We start from the raw sequence: 15,002 nt of genomic DNA on the forward strand, positions 1-15,002 counted from the left end.
TTTAGATAGGTAATGTATATATAAAAATATGCACACATAGCACTCAAAACATTACGAGATACATAGAAAGCACTATCTACATACTTTCTGTTATTATTACTATTATTTACGTGAGGAGAACAACAGAGAGAGGGTCCCACTCCGCGGAGAGCTCATACTCCCGCAAGGGAGACGGACATTAGACAAATACATCTTCCAGTCAAAGAAGAAGGACCAACAGGGAGACAGTGGGAGAGGGAAACAGAGGGTGTTAGCAGCTGGTATAACAGATGAAAATTTTGTCTTTGTGGTCAGAAAGGCTCCCTTTTTCCAGACCTGGAAGGCAAAGCCACAACTTCACCTGGGGAGTCAGGGGAGGGTTTAAAGCTTCAGAGTCCATGGTGATATTTAGAAAGATCTTTACCACTGCCATGTGGAGGGTGGACCAGAGGGAGCAAAGGTAGGAGCCTGGAGGGACCCAGGTGGGAGAGAACCAGCTGGACCAAGGGAGGGCCATGGGGACGGGGAAATGAGTAGGTACAAGAGACATTCAAGAGACTGAATGGACTAGCTGTGGTGGCTCATGCCTGTAATGCTCGCACTTTGGGAGGCCAAGGCAGGAGGATCACTTGAAGTCAGGAGTTTGAGAGCAGCCTGGCCAATATGGGAAAACCCCATCTCTACCAAAAAAGCAAAAAATTAGCCGGGCATAGTGGCACACGCCTGCACTCTAGCTACTCAGGAGGCTGAGACAAGAGAATTGCTTCAACTTGGGATGCCGAGGTTGCAGTGAGCTTGAACCCAAGAGTCGGAAGTTGCACTCCAGCCTGGGCAACAGAGCAAGACTATGTGTCAAAAAAAAAAAAAAAAAAAAAAGAGGCTGAATGGGTCGGGCATGGTGGCTCATGCCATTAATCCCAGCACTTTGGGTGGCCAAGGGGGGAGTATGGCTTGAGGCGTGGAGTTCACAACCAGCCTAAGCAACATAATGAGACACCCCCATGTCTATGTCTCCATAAGAAAATTAAAAACTCGCTGGGCTTGGTGGTGCACGCCTATAGTCCAGGTACTTGGAAGGGGAGGTGAAGGATTGCTTGAGCCAAGGAACTCGGGGCTCCAGTGAGCTATGATCGTACCACTGCACTCCAGCCTGGGTGACAGAGCAAGACCCTGACTCAGAAAGAGTAAATAAGAGACCAAGTAGGCTGTGGGGCTGATGAGGAGTGGGAGGGGTGAGGCCCCATATTCTGCCCCAGATGACTAGGTTCCTACCTCATAGTAGACACCATTGTGGTAGCAGCCGCACTGCTGGATGGGCACGCAGGCTTCACCGTTGTAGAGGAAGCCGGCGTCACACTGGCAGCCTTCAGCACACCCATCTGGGCACTGCAGAGGGGCACTGAGAGCCGCGCAGCCCAGGGAGCAGGTGTCCGCGCAGAGCTCGTAGTGGCTGTTCGCTGGGCACTTCATGGCTGCAAGGAAGGGGTGCCCATCAGAGCCCTGGGGAGGGAGGGGCTGCAAGGCCCAGGGTCTACCCTTCTGTGCTTCAACCTCTCCCCTCCCTGCCCCTCTGGCTCTCCCTCACTCACGACAGAAAGTTTCCGTCCTCCAGGGCTTCACGTGGCCTCCAGCCGCCTGGCAAGCACTCACATAGGCATGGATGTTGCTGCAGAGAATGCTCAGGTTCCCACCACCCAGGCAGAGATCAAAGACGCAATCTTGCAAGGGACCCTGGGGATCCACCAGCTTGTGGCAGGAGGCCAGCGGCCCTGTGGCGCTGGAGAGGAGCCCACAGAACTCCTCCTTCTCATACTTCTTCTCCTGCTCGGGAGGACACTTGCTGGTTTCGCAGCCCTCGCTCCCTGGCGGGCAGGTGGGTGGCGGCAGGCAGGGAGAGCCAGGTACCGCCTCCTCCCAGGAGTTGCCGAAGTCATTGGCGTTGCCTGCCTGTGAGCCATTGGGCTTCTGGAAGTCATCCTTGGGGTCGCCGTTGTAGTTCCCACACAGGCCGCACATCTGCTGGTAGTAGTTTCCGGGGATGGTGACCCGCACATAGTACACAAGGTCGTAGGCCACACGCAGGCCGAAGTCGGTCTCAATCACAACGTCTGAACCATGCTGGGAGGCTCGGATCTGGTCGTTGGCCAGCACCACGGGCAGCTTCATGTCCACACCGTTCACCTGGGAGGCGAGAGAGGCAGGCCATGCTTCAGAAAATAAACTTCGAGTGGGGGTCGGACCCTAGTTCAAGCCCATGCCTGATGCTGAAGATCTGTGTGTCCTCACCACTTAGGCCCTCAGTTTCGTATTTATGAAATGGATATAATAATAGGGTGTGATATTGCATTGAATGGTGGTCCCCAAAAGACATATTCACCCAGAATCCCATAATGTGAGCTTAATTGGAATAAAGTTCTTGCAGATGTAATAGGATAATAATCTCAACATGAGATTGTCCTGGATTAAGCTGGGCCCTAAATCCAATGACAAGTGTCCTTATAAGAGCCAGAGAGAAAAAGACACAGACACACAAGAAAAGGTCACATGAAGATGAAGGCACAGATTAGAATGGTGTTGTCACAAGCCCAGAGAACCTGGAGCCTCCAGAGCTGGAAACGGAAAGCAAGATCCCCCAACCAGTGCCTTTGGAGACGGTGCAGCTCTGCCGACACCCTGATGTTGAACTTCTGGCATTCAGGACTGTGGGAAAGTACATGTACTGTTTTAAGCCATGAAGCTTGTGATAATCGTTATGGCAGCCACGGGAAACCAATACATGTCTCAATGAAGTAACAAGTCTCCAGCTATCCTTTTTTTTTTTTTTTTTTTTTTTTTTTTTTTGAGACGGAGTCTCGCTCTGTCGCCCAGCCCAGGCTGGAGTGCAGTGGCGCGATCTCGGCTCACTGCAAGCTCCGCCTCCCGGGTTCACGCCATTCTCCTGCCTCAGCCTCCCGAGTAGCTGGGACTACAGGCGCCCACAACCGTGCCTGGCTAATTTTTTGTATTTTTAGTAGAGACGGGGTTTCACCGTGGTCTCGATCTCCTGACCTTGTGATCCGCCCACCTTGGCCTCCCAAAGTGCTGGGATTACAGGCGTGAGCCACCGCGCCCGGCCTCCAGCTATCCTTTATCTATCACTCGATGCAGGCATTAATAAGCAATAATGGCCCCCAGAGTCACTTGCCCGAGTTCAAACAGTTCCCCCCTTATCCTCTTGTGACCTTGGGCAAGAGAGTCACCTCTCCCTGTTTCTCTTTCCTCATCTTTCATTCAAAAATAAGGTGTTTGCCCCACGGAATTGTCAGCCTCAGATGAATTAATGTCTGTAAAGTGCTGAGAAACATGGCTGGCATAGCATGCATGCTTCAGGAGCATCTGCCGTTACTAGCAGCTATGAATGGAGGTTTTTCTTCTGAAGAGTAAACGGACTACACAGGTTTTTGCTTTAAAGCATCAGCGGGTGGAAAGTTAGACTAAATTCTTGGGGAAATGAACTCAAACCTATGAGCTGAGGACCAGTGGTTTCAGTTTAAGGTTACTAGGCACCAACGAAGCCTCGTAAATCCACCCCTGGACGGGGCACAGTGGCTCATGTCTATGATCCCAGCACTTTGAGACTCTAAGGCGGGAAGATCACTGGAGCCCAGGAGTTCAAGGTCAGTCTGGGCAACATATCGAGATCCTGTCTCTACAAAATAAAACAAATTAACTGGGCATGGTGGTGCATGCCTGTAGTCCCAGCCACTCAGGAGGCAGAAGTGGTAGGATTGCTTGAGACCAGGAGTTCAAGGCTACAGGGAGCTAGGATCACACCACTGCACTCCAGCCTCGATGAGAGAGCAAGACCCTGTCTCTAAAAATATAAATAAATAAATCAACCCTTGATTAACACATTTGCTCACCCTTCCTTATCACAGACAGTGCACACTGGATTCTTTTGGAAATGCGAAGAATCACAGGAGAAGGCAGGAGAAAGATATGCTCCTGGCTGAGTCTCCTAAAAACATGGTCAACTGCCACACTTCCCAAGCAGGGCTGGGGGGCGGGTAAGGGCTACTGACTTACCCTTGCCTCAGTTTCCTCAGCTGTAAACTGGGGGTAATAAGAGCTCCTATACGTGTAGGGAAGCTGGGGGATTCAGTAAGAAGCAGCTAACAAGAACACCAACAATCCTTATGTGTTTAGGCACTGTATGTCAGAGGCTATTCTAGGAGCTTGGAAAACATTAGGCAATATACTCAATTAAGTCATGCGTGTCAGCTGGGCACAGTGGCTTATGCCGCTAATCCCAGCACTTCGGGAGGCTGAGGCCGGCAGATCACTGAGGTCAGGAGTTCGAGATCAGCCTGGCCAACATGGTGAAACCCAGTCTCTACTAAAAATACAAAAATTTGCTGAGTGTAGTGTTGCACACGTGTGATCCCAGCTACTCTGGAGACTGAGGCAGCAGAATCACTTGAACCAAGGAGGCAGAGGTGGCAGTGAGCAGAGATCGTGCCACTGCACTCTAGTCTGGGTGACAAAGAGAGACTCTGTCTCAAAAAGAAAAAAAAAAAGAAGGAAAGAAAGAAAAAAAAGTCACGCCTATCCAGTTCACCAGATTAAGTCAGTAATGTATCAGCACCTTCGCCAATACTGCTACCAGAGAAACAGCTGCGTGTATGTGTTTCAGTGGGTTCTCGGGGGAAACCCCTCCACCGTAACTGAGATGCCAGTCTCCATAGGAGACCAGATCTTCTTGGTAAGAAAAGCTCTGCAGAGCAGCACGGGGTTCAAGCTCCACCTTTGCTGGGGGACTATGGGCCAGTGATGGGCCACCCCACTCTGAAATATAAAGCACGTCATAGTGCCTGCAGCTCCTGGTGCACACATACAGACACCACGGACATGAAGTGCCTGGCGGCCAAAAGGTCTGCAGTCAGCTGTATAGAAACTACAGCTGCTGTTGTTGTTGTTAAGGGGGTGATAGTGTCACCCACAGATTGTCCCCGTCCATGAAGCTTCTCCAGCCTGGGGCTTTCTCAACCTCTGATGGCACCACGTCCTGCCAATGAGTGGCAGAATAGGGAGGTGAGTAGGACAGAATCCAGGATTGAGGTGGGGAGAGGATGGAGTGGCAGGGAGGAGAGGGTGGGAGAGATTTGGAGAGAAAAGTCAATGCATGGAGGTGAAGAGAGGGTGGAGACTGAGGGACAGAGTAGGGGGAGCAGCTCCCAAGTCCCTGAGGACACCTCCCTCATTGGCTTCCCACTCTGGGTTCTGATCGGCATCTTCTGTCCTCAGGGACCCCAGGCCTCACACATGCACTCTCATCTCTGTGCCCCCAACTGCTGGGCTGAGCACTGCCTGTGCCCCACCCACCCACAGGCCCCTCACCCCCTGCTCCCCATCTGCTCTCACCGTGACCTTCCACTGTCTCTGCTCCAGCCGCAAGGTGAAGTTTCCCACCTGGACCGTGATCACCCTGGTCACACTGACTCGCCCATTACCCCAGGCCACGTTCTCCTGCAGGACGGCAAACCGATGCAGGCCAGGCCGGGTGCCGCAGGTCTGAGCGAGCACATACACACAGGTGCCCATGAAGTCGAAGCGGCGGCCATCGAAGGTGGTGTAGTGGGGGTCTCCCGACGCCTGGCAGGTGGCAGAGCCCACGGCCACACAGCCCAAGCTGCCACCGGATGGCCGGCAGGCCTCGTGCGGGCCGCAGCTGGAGGGTTGACAGGACACCAGGCCGCCCTCCCGGCAGTGGCAAAGGGAATCACACCCGGGGCCCGGGTAGAAGGTCTGGCCCAGCGGGTAGTAGCGGTCATCGTGGAGGCAGCCACACTGGCCCACAGGTACACAGGTGTCACCACTGAGCACGAAGCCAGCATCGCAGACACAGCCTTCACGGCAGGCCGACTCACAGCCCTCGGGAGCCGAGATGCTCGGGCAGCTCACGGGGCAGGAGTCACCACAGAGCTTGTAGTGGCTGTGGGCAGGACACTGGAAGGCTGTGGAGACAAGGTGGGCATGAGCCATGTAGGCATTCGAGTCGGGGTCTGGGGAGGCCCTCAGTGGGAAAACTGCTCAGGTCAACCTGGCTGCCTCTGGGTATGCACATGTGATCCAGGACATCTAACTGGGGGACTCAGTGTGGGACCTGCAATGGGAGGGGACATGCCCACGTCTCTCTGATCAAATATTTCTAAAGATCAAATGACTCTGCTTGCCTGATATTTTTTTGAGACAGGCTCTCACTCTATCTCACTCAGGCTGGAGTGCAGAGGCCCAGTCACAGCTTGCTGCAGCCTCCACCTCCACCTCAAGCGATCCTCTGGCCTCAGCCTCCCGATTGGCTGGGACTACAGGGGTGAGCCACCACATCCGGCTATTTATTATGATTTTTTGTAGAGATGGGGTCTCACTATGTCAGCCAGGATTACCTGGGTGAAATGGATCACTCTTATCTATTCGGGTTATGCAAGATCAGAACTGACTACGGGTATCTCAGGGTGTGAATGTGACTGGGGTATGGGGCCACATGTATCTCAGGGTATGACTCTGCCCGAGGGCACCCAGCTGTGGGTGTCTGACCTGGAGCATCTCCCAGAGTCCGTGTGACATGGTCTAAGGCTGTGCCTGGGTGAAGTTGGCAGGATACCTGTGACCAGGAGACCTGCCTGAAGGGAACCGCCTAGGACTATCCAACTATGCATCTGTGTAGATCTGCCCAGGGCTATGTCAGGATCCTGATTCTTTCTGAGTGTATCTGACCAGTTAGTATAAAATCTAAGCAGATACCACTGAAGGCATGCGACTAATTCTGTGTGGCTAGGTGTATTTCAGTGTGTGCAACAGACCAGGGCCCTGTGACCAGTTGTAACTCACTAGGTCTTCCTAACCAAGGGTACCCTGCTATGTGATTGAGGCAGGGTCAGTCATCCCAATCTACATGCCTTGGATGTCTGAGAACATGAATCACCAATCCCCAAGAGTGTCCTAGACCCCGGGTTTCTGACTAGGTGTTTGTTTCTTTCTGGTTTTTTTTTTTTTTTTTTTTTTTTTGAGATGGAGTCTCTGTTACCCAGGCTGGAGTGCACCGGCGCGATCTCGGCTCACTGCAACCTCTGCCTCCTGGGTTCAAGTGATTCTCCTGCCTCAGCTTCCCTATTAGCTGGGATTACAGGTGCCCGCCACCACACCTGGATGAATTTTGTACTTTTAGTAGGGACGGGGGTATCACTATGTTGACTGGGCTAGTCTCGAATTCCGGACCTCAGGTGATCTGCCTGCCTTGGCCTCCCAAAGTGCTGGGATTATAGGCGTGAGCCACCGCGGCCAGACTCTCAATACTTGTTTCTAACTGACTCTCTCTCACTGCAGTACCTGACTTGGGGCATTTCAGTGTGTGAGAGCCAAGGTGTTTCCTGACAGGAGATACCCACTCAGAGGAAGGAAGGTGGCCCCTGAGCCCCATGGAGGAGGAAGGAGCTGCTGTCTTACAGTCCTGGAAAGGAAGGGCAGGGAGAGACCCTACTATGGGGACCATGCACGGAGCAGTACTTACGACAGAAGTCCGGCCGCCTCCACTCGCCGAGCTGGGCCCCAGCGGCCTGACAAGCTGCCACGTAGGCGGCCACTGCAGGACAGAGGCCTCCAGGATGGCCCTGAACTTGGCAGGCGTCCAGCAAGCAGCCCTGGAAGTACTGCGCGGGCGGCACAAGGCCGTGGCAGGGCGCCAGCGAGCCGTTGGTGGCGGAGATCACGCCGCAGGCGTCCGGGCCGCCGAAGGACTCCTGCTGCTCTGGGGTGCACTGCGACGGGCATGGCCCAGACACACATTCTCCGCAGCCCGTGGCCCCGCCCACCTGCCATCCAGCGGGCTTCCCGTCCACAGCCTTCAGGTCGTCTGCGGGGTCCTGGTTGTAGTTCCCGCATAAGCCACAGAGGGCGCCCGCGTACGCCGCCGGCACGCGCAGGCGCACGAAGCTGTCCCCATCGAAAGTCAGCGAGAGCCCTGAGGTTGTGGTCACCACTACGTCGGCGCCGCTCAGGTGTGCGTGCAGCAGCGAATCCAGCTGGAAGGGCAGAGCCACGAACACGCCGTCCACCTGCGGGCGGGGGTTGGGGGAGCGGTAAGCAGAGCGAACACGGTTTTGAATCCTGGCCCCACCACCTACTAGCTGTGGGACCCTGAGCATGTCACCTCCCCTCTGAAAATAATAATGAGCATCTATAGGCCGGGCCTGGTGGCGCAGCCTACAATCCCAGTACTTTGGAAGGCCGAGATGGGAGGATGGCTTGAGGCCAGAAGTTCAGACCAGCTTGGGCAACATAGTGAGACCTGCATCTCTACAAAAAAAAATGAAAAATTAGCCAGTGTGGTCGCGGCGCCTTTAGTCCCGGCCACTGGGGAGGCAGGGGCCAAGGTGGGAGGATCGATTGAACCCAGGAGTTCCAGGCTGCAGTGAACCCTAATCCTGTCACTGCACTCCAGCCTGGGCAACAGGGTCAGGCTAAGAAAAAAAAAAAAGAGAGAAAGAAAAGCAAGAAAGAAAAAAAAAAAGAAAAAAAAAGAGCCTCTATAGGCACATGTCACTGACTCCTCATCCTTCTCTACAACAGGTACTTTTCTTAGACCAGTTTTCGGAGGAATACAGTAGGCTCAGAGAGGAAGAAGCCGCGGTGCCAAGCCATCAGGCTCCCAGGCCTATCCTCTGACCCTTCTTCCATCATGCCCCAGCTAAGCTGTGAAAGGTGCCCGCCCAGGGGAATGGTGAAGCCCTTACCATCTCAGGCAATCCCAGAGCTGGCACCCGCTTCTGTCTGGCCCACAGCCCTCCTCACCTGTAGCTGCCGGGGCCAGCGGGCACTCAGTGTCAGGCTGTGGTTGTAGATTTGCAGGGTGACACTGCGGGTGTAGCTGACAGCCTGGCTGCCCCGGTGCTCATTGGCTACAGTGACAGTGAAGTTCGCAGCCCCGGAGGGTAGTCCGTGGCAGGGTGCACTCAGCAGGTACTCGCAGTTGCCTTGGAAATCGAATCGGTGCCCATCCAGAGTGACATAATGGGGGTCACCCCAGGCCTGGCACTCAGCTGTGCTGACGGGCTGGCAGCCGTGCTGGCCGGATGGCAGGAGGCCACACACTTCACCCAGCCCACAGCTGGCAGGTGTGCAGACCAGCGAGCCGCCCCCAGGCCCGCAGCGGCACCTGTGGGAGCAGGTGCCATCAGCCCAAAACTCACTGCCCGCCTCGTGGTAGGTGCCGTTGGCCCAGCAGCCGCAGCTGTTGTTTAGGGGAACACAGCGGTCAGCACTTAGCACGAAACCCGCGTCGCACTGGCAGCCCTCCACACAGGGACCCTCGCATACGGCTGGGGTCGCAGGGGGCGCAGGGGACGGACAGCTGGCCGGGCAGGGTGGGCCACAGACCTCATAGTGGCTGTTTTCTGGGCAGGTGATCTCTGTAGACAGATGAAGGAGCAGGAAGGAGAGAAACAGAGAGAAGGGTGTTAGCGTGGGGTCATAGGACAGGGTGGGAGGAGATAGACAGCGACAATAGGGAGCAGACACCGAAAGGGGGAGACAGAGGACAAGACACAGAGAGACAGAGAACACAGAGAAACAAATGGGAGAAAGCAGGAGACCAGGAGACCCAAGAAGAAACTGAGGGAGAGAGAATGAGAAACAGAGACAAGCAAAGCGAGGCACAGAGACGAGCACCAAGAGACAGAGAGACAAACAGAGAGAAAAGCAAACAAAGAGACCCAGGAGGACCAGAGTGAAACCAAACTAGCTCCGAAGAGACGGGAACGTGACCCCAGCCCCGCCTCTGCTACCCCGACACTCACCACAGCCGACCTGTGGCCGCCAGTCTTCGATGACAACCCCAGCGGCCTGGCAGGCGGCCACGTAGGAAGCCAGTGCCTTGCAAAGAATGTCGTGGGCTCCACCACCCATGCAGACGTCCAGGACACAGCCCTTGAAGAAGCTCTCCGGTGGCACATGAGCATGGCAGGTGGCGAAGGGGCCCCCTGCGCCAGGGACCAGGGGTCCGCAAAAGCCAGGGCCCTCGTACTGTTCCAGCTTGTCCTCAGGGCACGTTGGGCAGGATCCCGGACATACGTCCCAACACAGTGGGTCCCAGCCTGGGACTCGCCAGCTGCCGCCCCAGATGGGTATGGAGGGAGCCAGGGTGCCATTAGGGAAGGCCTGGTCATTGTTAGGGTTGCGGTCCATGTTACCACAGAGCCCGCACACTGCGCCATGATAGCTGCTGGGCAGCGTCACATCTACCCGCCAATTCCAGTCATAGCTGACTTGCAGTCCAAAGTCAGCTACCAGCAGTGCCTTGGATGCACCGTGGGTCACTGAAATCCGCCCGTTGGCCTCAGAGACAGGCAACGCTGTCAGCACACCGTTCACCTTGGGGAAGGAGGAAGAAGTCAAACGGGTCACTGGAGGTGTTACGGCCCCAGCTCTGGCCCTCTGCCTCCCTCTCTCTCACCCTACCGGGGGCTGGGAGAGGCCAAGGCCTTCCTCTGATAGTTGGATTGTCATCGGACACCGTGTGGACATTTGTTCTGGCCCAGGTCTTGGGGAATGAAATCTCACTTTACTTTTTCTAGATCTTCTCCCTTGATCTCTATCTCCCTGCCTTGTCTCTGTGTCTCTGTCTCTCTGTCTCTCTGTATCTCTCTCCCTCTGTCTTCACCTAAGTCTATATCACTTGGTGTTCTCTCTCTCTGTCTGTCTCTCCCTCCCTCCTCTTCCCTTCCTCCCTCCCTCCCTCATTCTCTGTGTGTCTCTTCCACTCACTCACCATCATTTATTCACCGCCTACTCTGTTCCATCCCTCTCTCTCTGTCTGTCTGTGAGCTACCATTAAGCTCTATCTCCATTTCCCTGGGCAGAAAGGACAGCCCATCTCTCTCCTGTGATCTCACTATATATATATATATATATATGTGTGTGTGTGTGTGTATATATGTTTTTTTTTTTTTGCGGGGGGGGGGGGGGGAATGGATACTCGCTCTGTCGTCCAGGCTGAAGTACAGTGTCAAAATCTTGGCTCTTGCAACCTCCGCCTCCCAGGTTCAAGTGATTCTCCTGCCTCGGCCTCCAGAGTAGCTGGGATTACAGTAGTGCCACTACACCCAGCTAATTTTTGTATTTTTAGTAGAGATGAGGGTTTCACCATATTGGCCAGGCTGGTCTTGAACTACTGACCTCAGGTGATCGACCCACCTTGTCTCCCAGAGTACTGGGATTACAGGTGTGAGCCCCCGTGCCCAGCCCAATCCCCTATATTTCTCTCCATGTCCTGGTCTCTGGGCCTCTCACTTGTTCCCTCACAGACACTCAAACGAGTGTTCACCTGGACTAGACTCTGAGCTCAGCATGTGACATGCACCTTGCTGTGGGACAGGCCCTGATATGATGCCCACTTCACAGATGAGGAAACTGAGGCCTACCAAGTGAACTGCACAGCATCACCTAGCTCATAAGGAGGAGAGGCTGGATTCAAACCCAGGTCTGTAAAAAAGAGAAATCCTGAGGTCCTAGGTTAAAGCCCTTAGAAAAGGGCTAGGCGGCCGGGCGCGGTGGCTCAAGCCTGTAATCCCAGCACTTTGGGAGGCCAAGGCGGGCGGATCACAAGGTCAGGAGATCGAGACCACAGTGAAACCCCGTCTCTACTAAAAATACAAAAAATTAGCCGGGCGCGGTGGCGGGCGCCTGTAGTCCCAGCTACTCAGGAGGCTGAGGCAGGAGAATGGCGGGAACCCGGGAGGCGGAGCTTGCAGTGAGCCGAGATCGCGCCACTGCACTCCAGCCTGGGCAACAACGTGAGACTCCGTCTCAAAAAAAAAAAAAAAAAAAAAAGAAAAGGGCTAGGCTTGTCTAATTCCCAGGAGCGGGGAGATATTTTTGCTGGAATTATTCTTTTTGTTGACAGTTTGTTTCAGGCCCAGGTGAAGACAAGGAGCCTCGAGCTGCTAACTGTGGTCGTCAGGATCTCTCCTGTCCTCCCGGGGACCTCAGGGGACCATCCTGCCACACATACCCGGACTTTGCCGATCTCGCCCTTGTGGATGGAGATGTTGGTGCCCAGGGCAGCCACAGTGACGACTCTCACATAGGACACAGCAGGGTTGCCCCGGTTCTCGTTCTTGGTGGTGACGGTGAAGGGCGTCAGGCCCTGGGTGTTGACCCCCGGGCAGCCAGTTGTTGCCAGCACATAGTTACAGGTGCCCTGGAAGTCAAACGCCCGGCCGTCGAAGGAGTGGTAGTGTGGGTCGCCCCACAGCCAGCACGTGGCCTCATAGTTGGGCACGCACACGCCCTGGCCACCCTGCTCCTTGCACGTCTCCTGTGGCCGGCATGTCACACCGTCGCACGGGTCTGGGGACAGAAGAGGGAGGACCTTGAGAGGCTGCCCATTGTAAAGGATGGCCGCTGCCTCCACATCTACCCCAGTCTGTGCCAGGGATCTGAGGGTTACCGCAGGCAAGACCGGATTCCAGAGTCCTCATGTCTAGGACCCAGGTCCTATAGTTTGCTTTTGTATTTTGTTTTGTTTTGTTGGTTTTTTGAGATGGAGTCTTTCTCTGTCACCCAGGCTGGAGAGCAATGGTGCAATCTCGGCTCACTGCAACCTCTGCCTCCCGGGCTCAAGTGATTCTCCTGACTCAGCCTCCTGAGTAGCTGGGATTACAGGTGCCCGCCACCATCCTTGGCTGATTTTTGTATTTTTAGTAGAGACAGAGTTTGATCATGTTTTCCAGGCTGGTCTCGAGCTCCTGACATCAAGTGATCAGCCAACCTTGGCCTCCCAGAGTGCTGGGATTACAGGCATGAGCCACCACGCCCAGCCTGTTATTTTCAAGACCAGCCCCTGGGAGTCCCACACGTCTGACACTGTGGCCCCATGGTGGACTGTGTCTAAGTCTCGGGTGTCAAAGTTCCCATACCTGAGACCCGGGCCCCAGAGGTCCCTACAGCCAAGACCCAGGCCCTAGAGTCCCCCTACCTCTGAGACTGAGGCCCTGCCATTTGCTGTGTGAGACTGAGGTTGTGGAGTCCATGCACCTAAGACCAAGGCTCTGGGCCTGTGTTTACGATGTAGTTTCCATGGGGCCCTTGCTTGAGATTGTAGCCTGTTCTTGTATTTTAAGTTTTATAGGAACCTCACCCTCTTCACTTACATAGTCTACGGCTGCTTTCACGCCACCATGGCAGAGTGAGTAGCTGTGATGGAGAAGGCATAGCCTGCAAGCTTAAACATTTACCATCTAGCCCTTTAGAGAAAAGGTGCACTTGACCCACGTTGAGATCTGTGCCCCAGGGGTCCTTGTGTCTGCAATGCCTGCCCTGAGAGCATTCATGTCTGAGATCCCAGCACTATAGTTCTCTCTGTTCAAGGCCTGGGCCCCAGGCCAGGTGTGGTGGCTCAGGCCTGTAATACCAGCACTTCAAGAGGCTGAGGTGGGAGGATCGCTTGATCCCTGGAGTTGGAGACCAGCCTGGGTAGCATAGGAAGACCCCATTTCTACAAAAAAGAAATTAATAAATTAGCCAGGCATGGTGGTGTGTGCCTGTAGTCCCCCGCTACTTGGGAGGCTGAGGCGAGAGGATTGCTTGTGCCAAGGAGATGGAGGCTTCAGTGAGTTATGATCGCACTGCATCACTACACTCCAGCCTAGGCGACAGAGTGAGACTTTATCTCAATAAAAAAAAAAGGATCTTAGTCTCAGGGTCCCCCATGCCTGAGATCTCAGCCCCCTGGACTTCTCCAGGTCCTGGCGGCCTCTGTGCCCTAGACTAGGGCCCTGGGTGATCTTCTGGCAAGAGCTCAGTGCCAGGGGTCTCAGCATGATTTGAAACGTTTGAGGCCCTAACTAGTTAAGTCTCATGGCCTGGGGCTCCCTCAGTGCAAAACTCCGTCCCTGAGGGTTGCTTTATTAAAGACAGTAGCCTCCAGGGGTGCCTCACTGCTGAGGCCCTGTCCTGGAGGGCTTCTGTGTCCAAGACCCTGTTCCTACGGTTAGTACATCTGTGACCCCAGCTTGTGGAATCCCTGTGTGGGAGAAGCCAGTCTTCAAATGTCTCCTTCCTCCTGTGCCTGTTACCAATGTACCGCCTCTCAGCTTCAGATGCACCCGCGGAGTTAAGCTTTGTCAACAGAGGGGGCTGGAGAGTCGCTGCAGCAGGGAGGGGCTCCTGGTCTGGCTTCCAGCCGGTTTGGCCCTTCCAGCTCTGGCCAGGGTGTGTGGCCACAGTCAGCAAGTGCCACTGGTCCCAGCTGGCTTCCCAGTGAGGGGTTTCCTTCTTGCCAGCTCCAGCCTGCAGAAACCTCTGTGCCACCCAGTGGGCTACAGCTGCACTAGGACTGGACTCAGCCTTGGGGCTGATTCTCCCCTCCTTGAAGAGGAGGGGCCCATTTCTCCCTTCCATGAGGCCTCTACCTTAGCCCTAGAAGTGGGGGCTACTTCCTCTGTCTGCTTTGGTGGTATTCTTTAGCCTTCTCTTTGCTGTTTCTTATTTCTATTTCTTTATTTGTAAAGAGACAAGGTGTTGCTATCTTGCCCAGGCTGGAGCGCAGTGGTACAATCATAGCTCACTGCAGCCTCGAACTCCTGGGCTCAAGTGATCCTCCCAACTCAGCCTCCTGAATAGCCGGGACCACAGGCGTATATCACCACGCCTGGCTACGTTTAAATTTTTTGTGGAGACGGGTGTCTCGCTATGTTGCCCAGACTGGTCTTGAACTCCTGGCCTCAAGCAATCCTCCCAAAGTGCTGGGTGTGTGAGCCACCGCACCAGGTCCTCTTTACCCTTTAATAGTTAATCTCCTATTAATAAGTAAATGATTCTTTAATTAAACTTTCCTCATTCAAATGGCTGGGTGCTTTCTGTCTCTCGACTGGATGCTGAGCGATATACACCCCGTTCCTTGGAGTCCCATTATCCTGCTCATCACCCTGAGAGTCTTAGCCCTACACCTTGGTGCTGGAGCTCTTATTCTCTTATCCATGCGGAGA

General features: G+C 54.5%; 1 protein-coding gene and 1 long non-coding RNA gene across 2 annotated transcripts in view; one reads left to right on the plus strand and one right to left on the minus strand.

The window, feature by feature from the left end:
• The window catches only part of FCGB (Fc gamma binding protein), a 97,340-nt gene that overhangs the window by 38,421 nt on the left and 43,917 nt on the right, over window positions 1–15,002 (minus strand). Inside the window, exons 12-18 of the mRNA XM_071086799.1 lie at window positions 12,026–12,363; window positions 9,813–10,386; window positions 8,809–9,425; window positions 7,529–8,072; window positions 5,380–5,972; window positions 1,569–2,160; window positions 1,252–1,451 (exon numbers count right to left, since the gene is read on the minus strand). Coding sequence (XP_070942900.1) covers window positions 1,252–1,451; window positions 1,569–2,160; window positions 5,380–5,972; window positions 7,529–8,072; window positions 8,809–9,425; window positions 9,813–10,386; window positions 12,026–12,363 — 3,458 coding nt within the window. The remainder of the gene's footprint in view (window positions 1–1,251; window positions 1,452–1,568; window positions 2,161–5,379; window positions 5,973–7,528; window positions 8,073–8,808; window positions 9,426–9,812; window positions 10,387–12,025; window positions 12,364–15,002) is intronic.
• On the plus strand, window positions 7,977–14,859 carry LOC139360269 (uncharacterized). Its single transcript, XR_011617558.1, has 3 exons — window positions 7,977–8,096; window positions 11,319–11,494; window positions 11,918–14,859. It is a non-coding gene; the product is annotated as an uncharacterized lncRNA (long non-coding RNA).

The sequence above is a fragment of the Macaca nemestrina genome, chromosome 20 (assembly GCF_043159975.1).
Source record: "Macaca nemestrina isolate mMacNem1 chromosome 20, mMacNem.hap1, whole genome shotgun sequence".
Classification (NCBI taxonomy): Eukaryota; Metazoa; Chordata; class Mammalia; order Primates; family Cercopithecidae; genus Macaca; species Macaca nemestrina.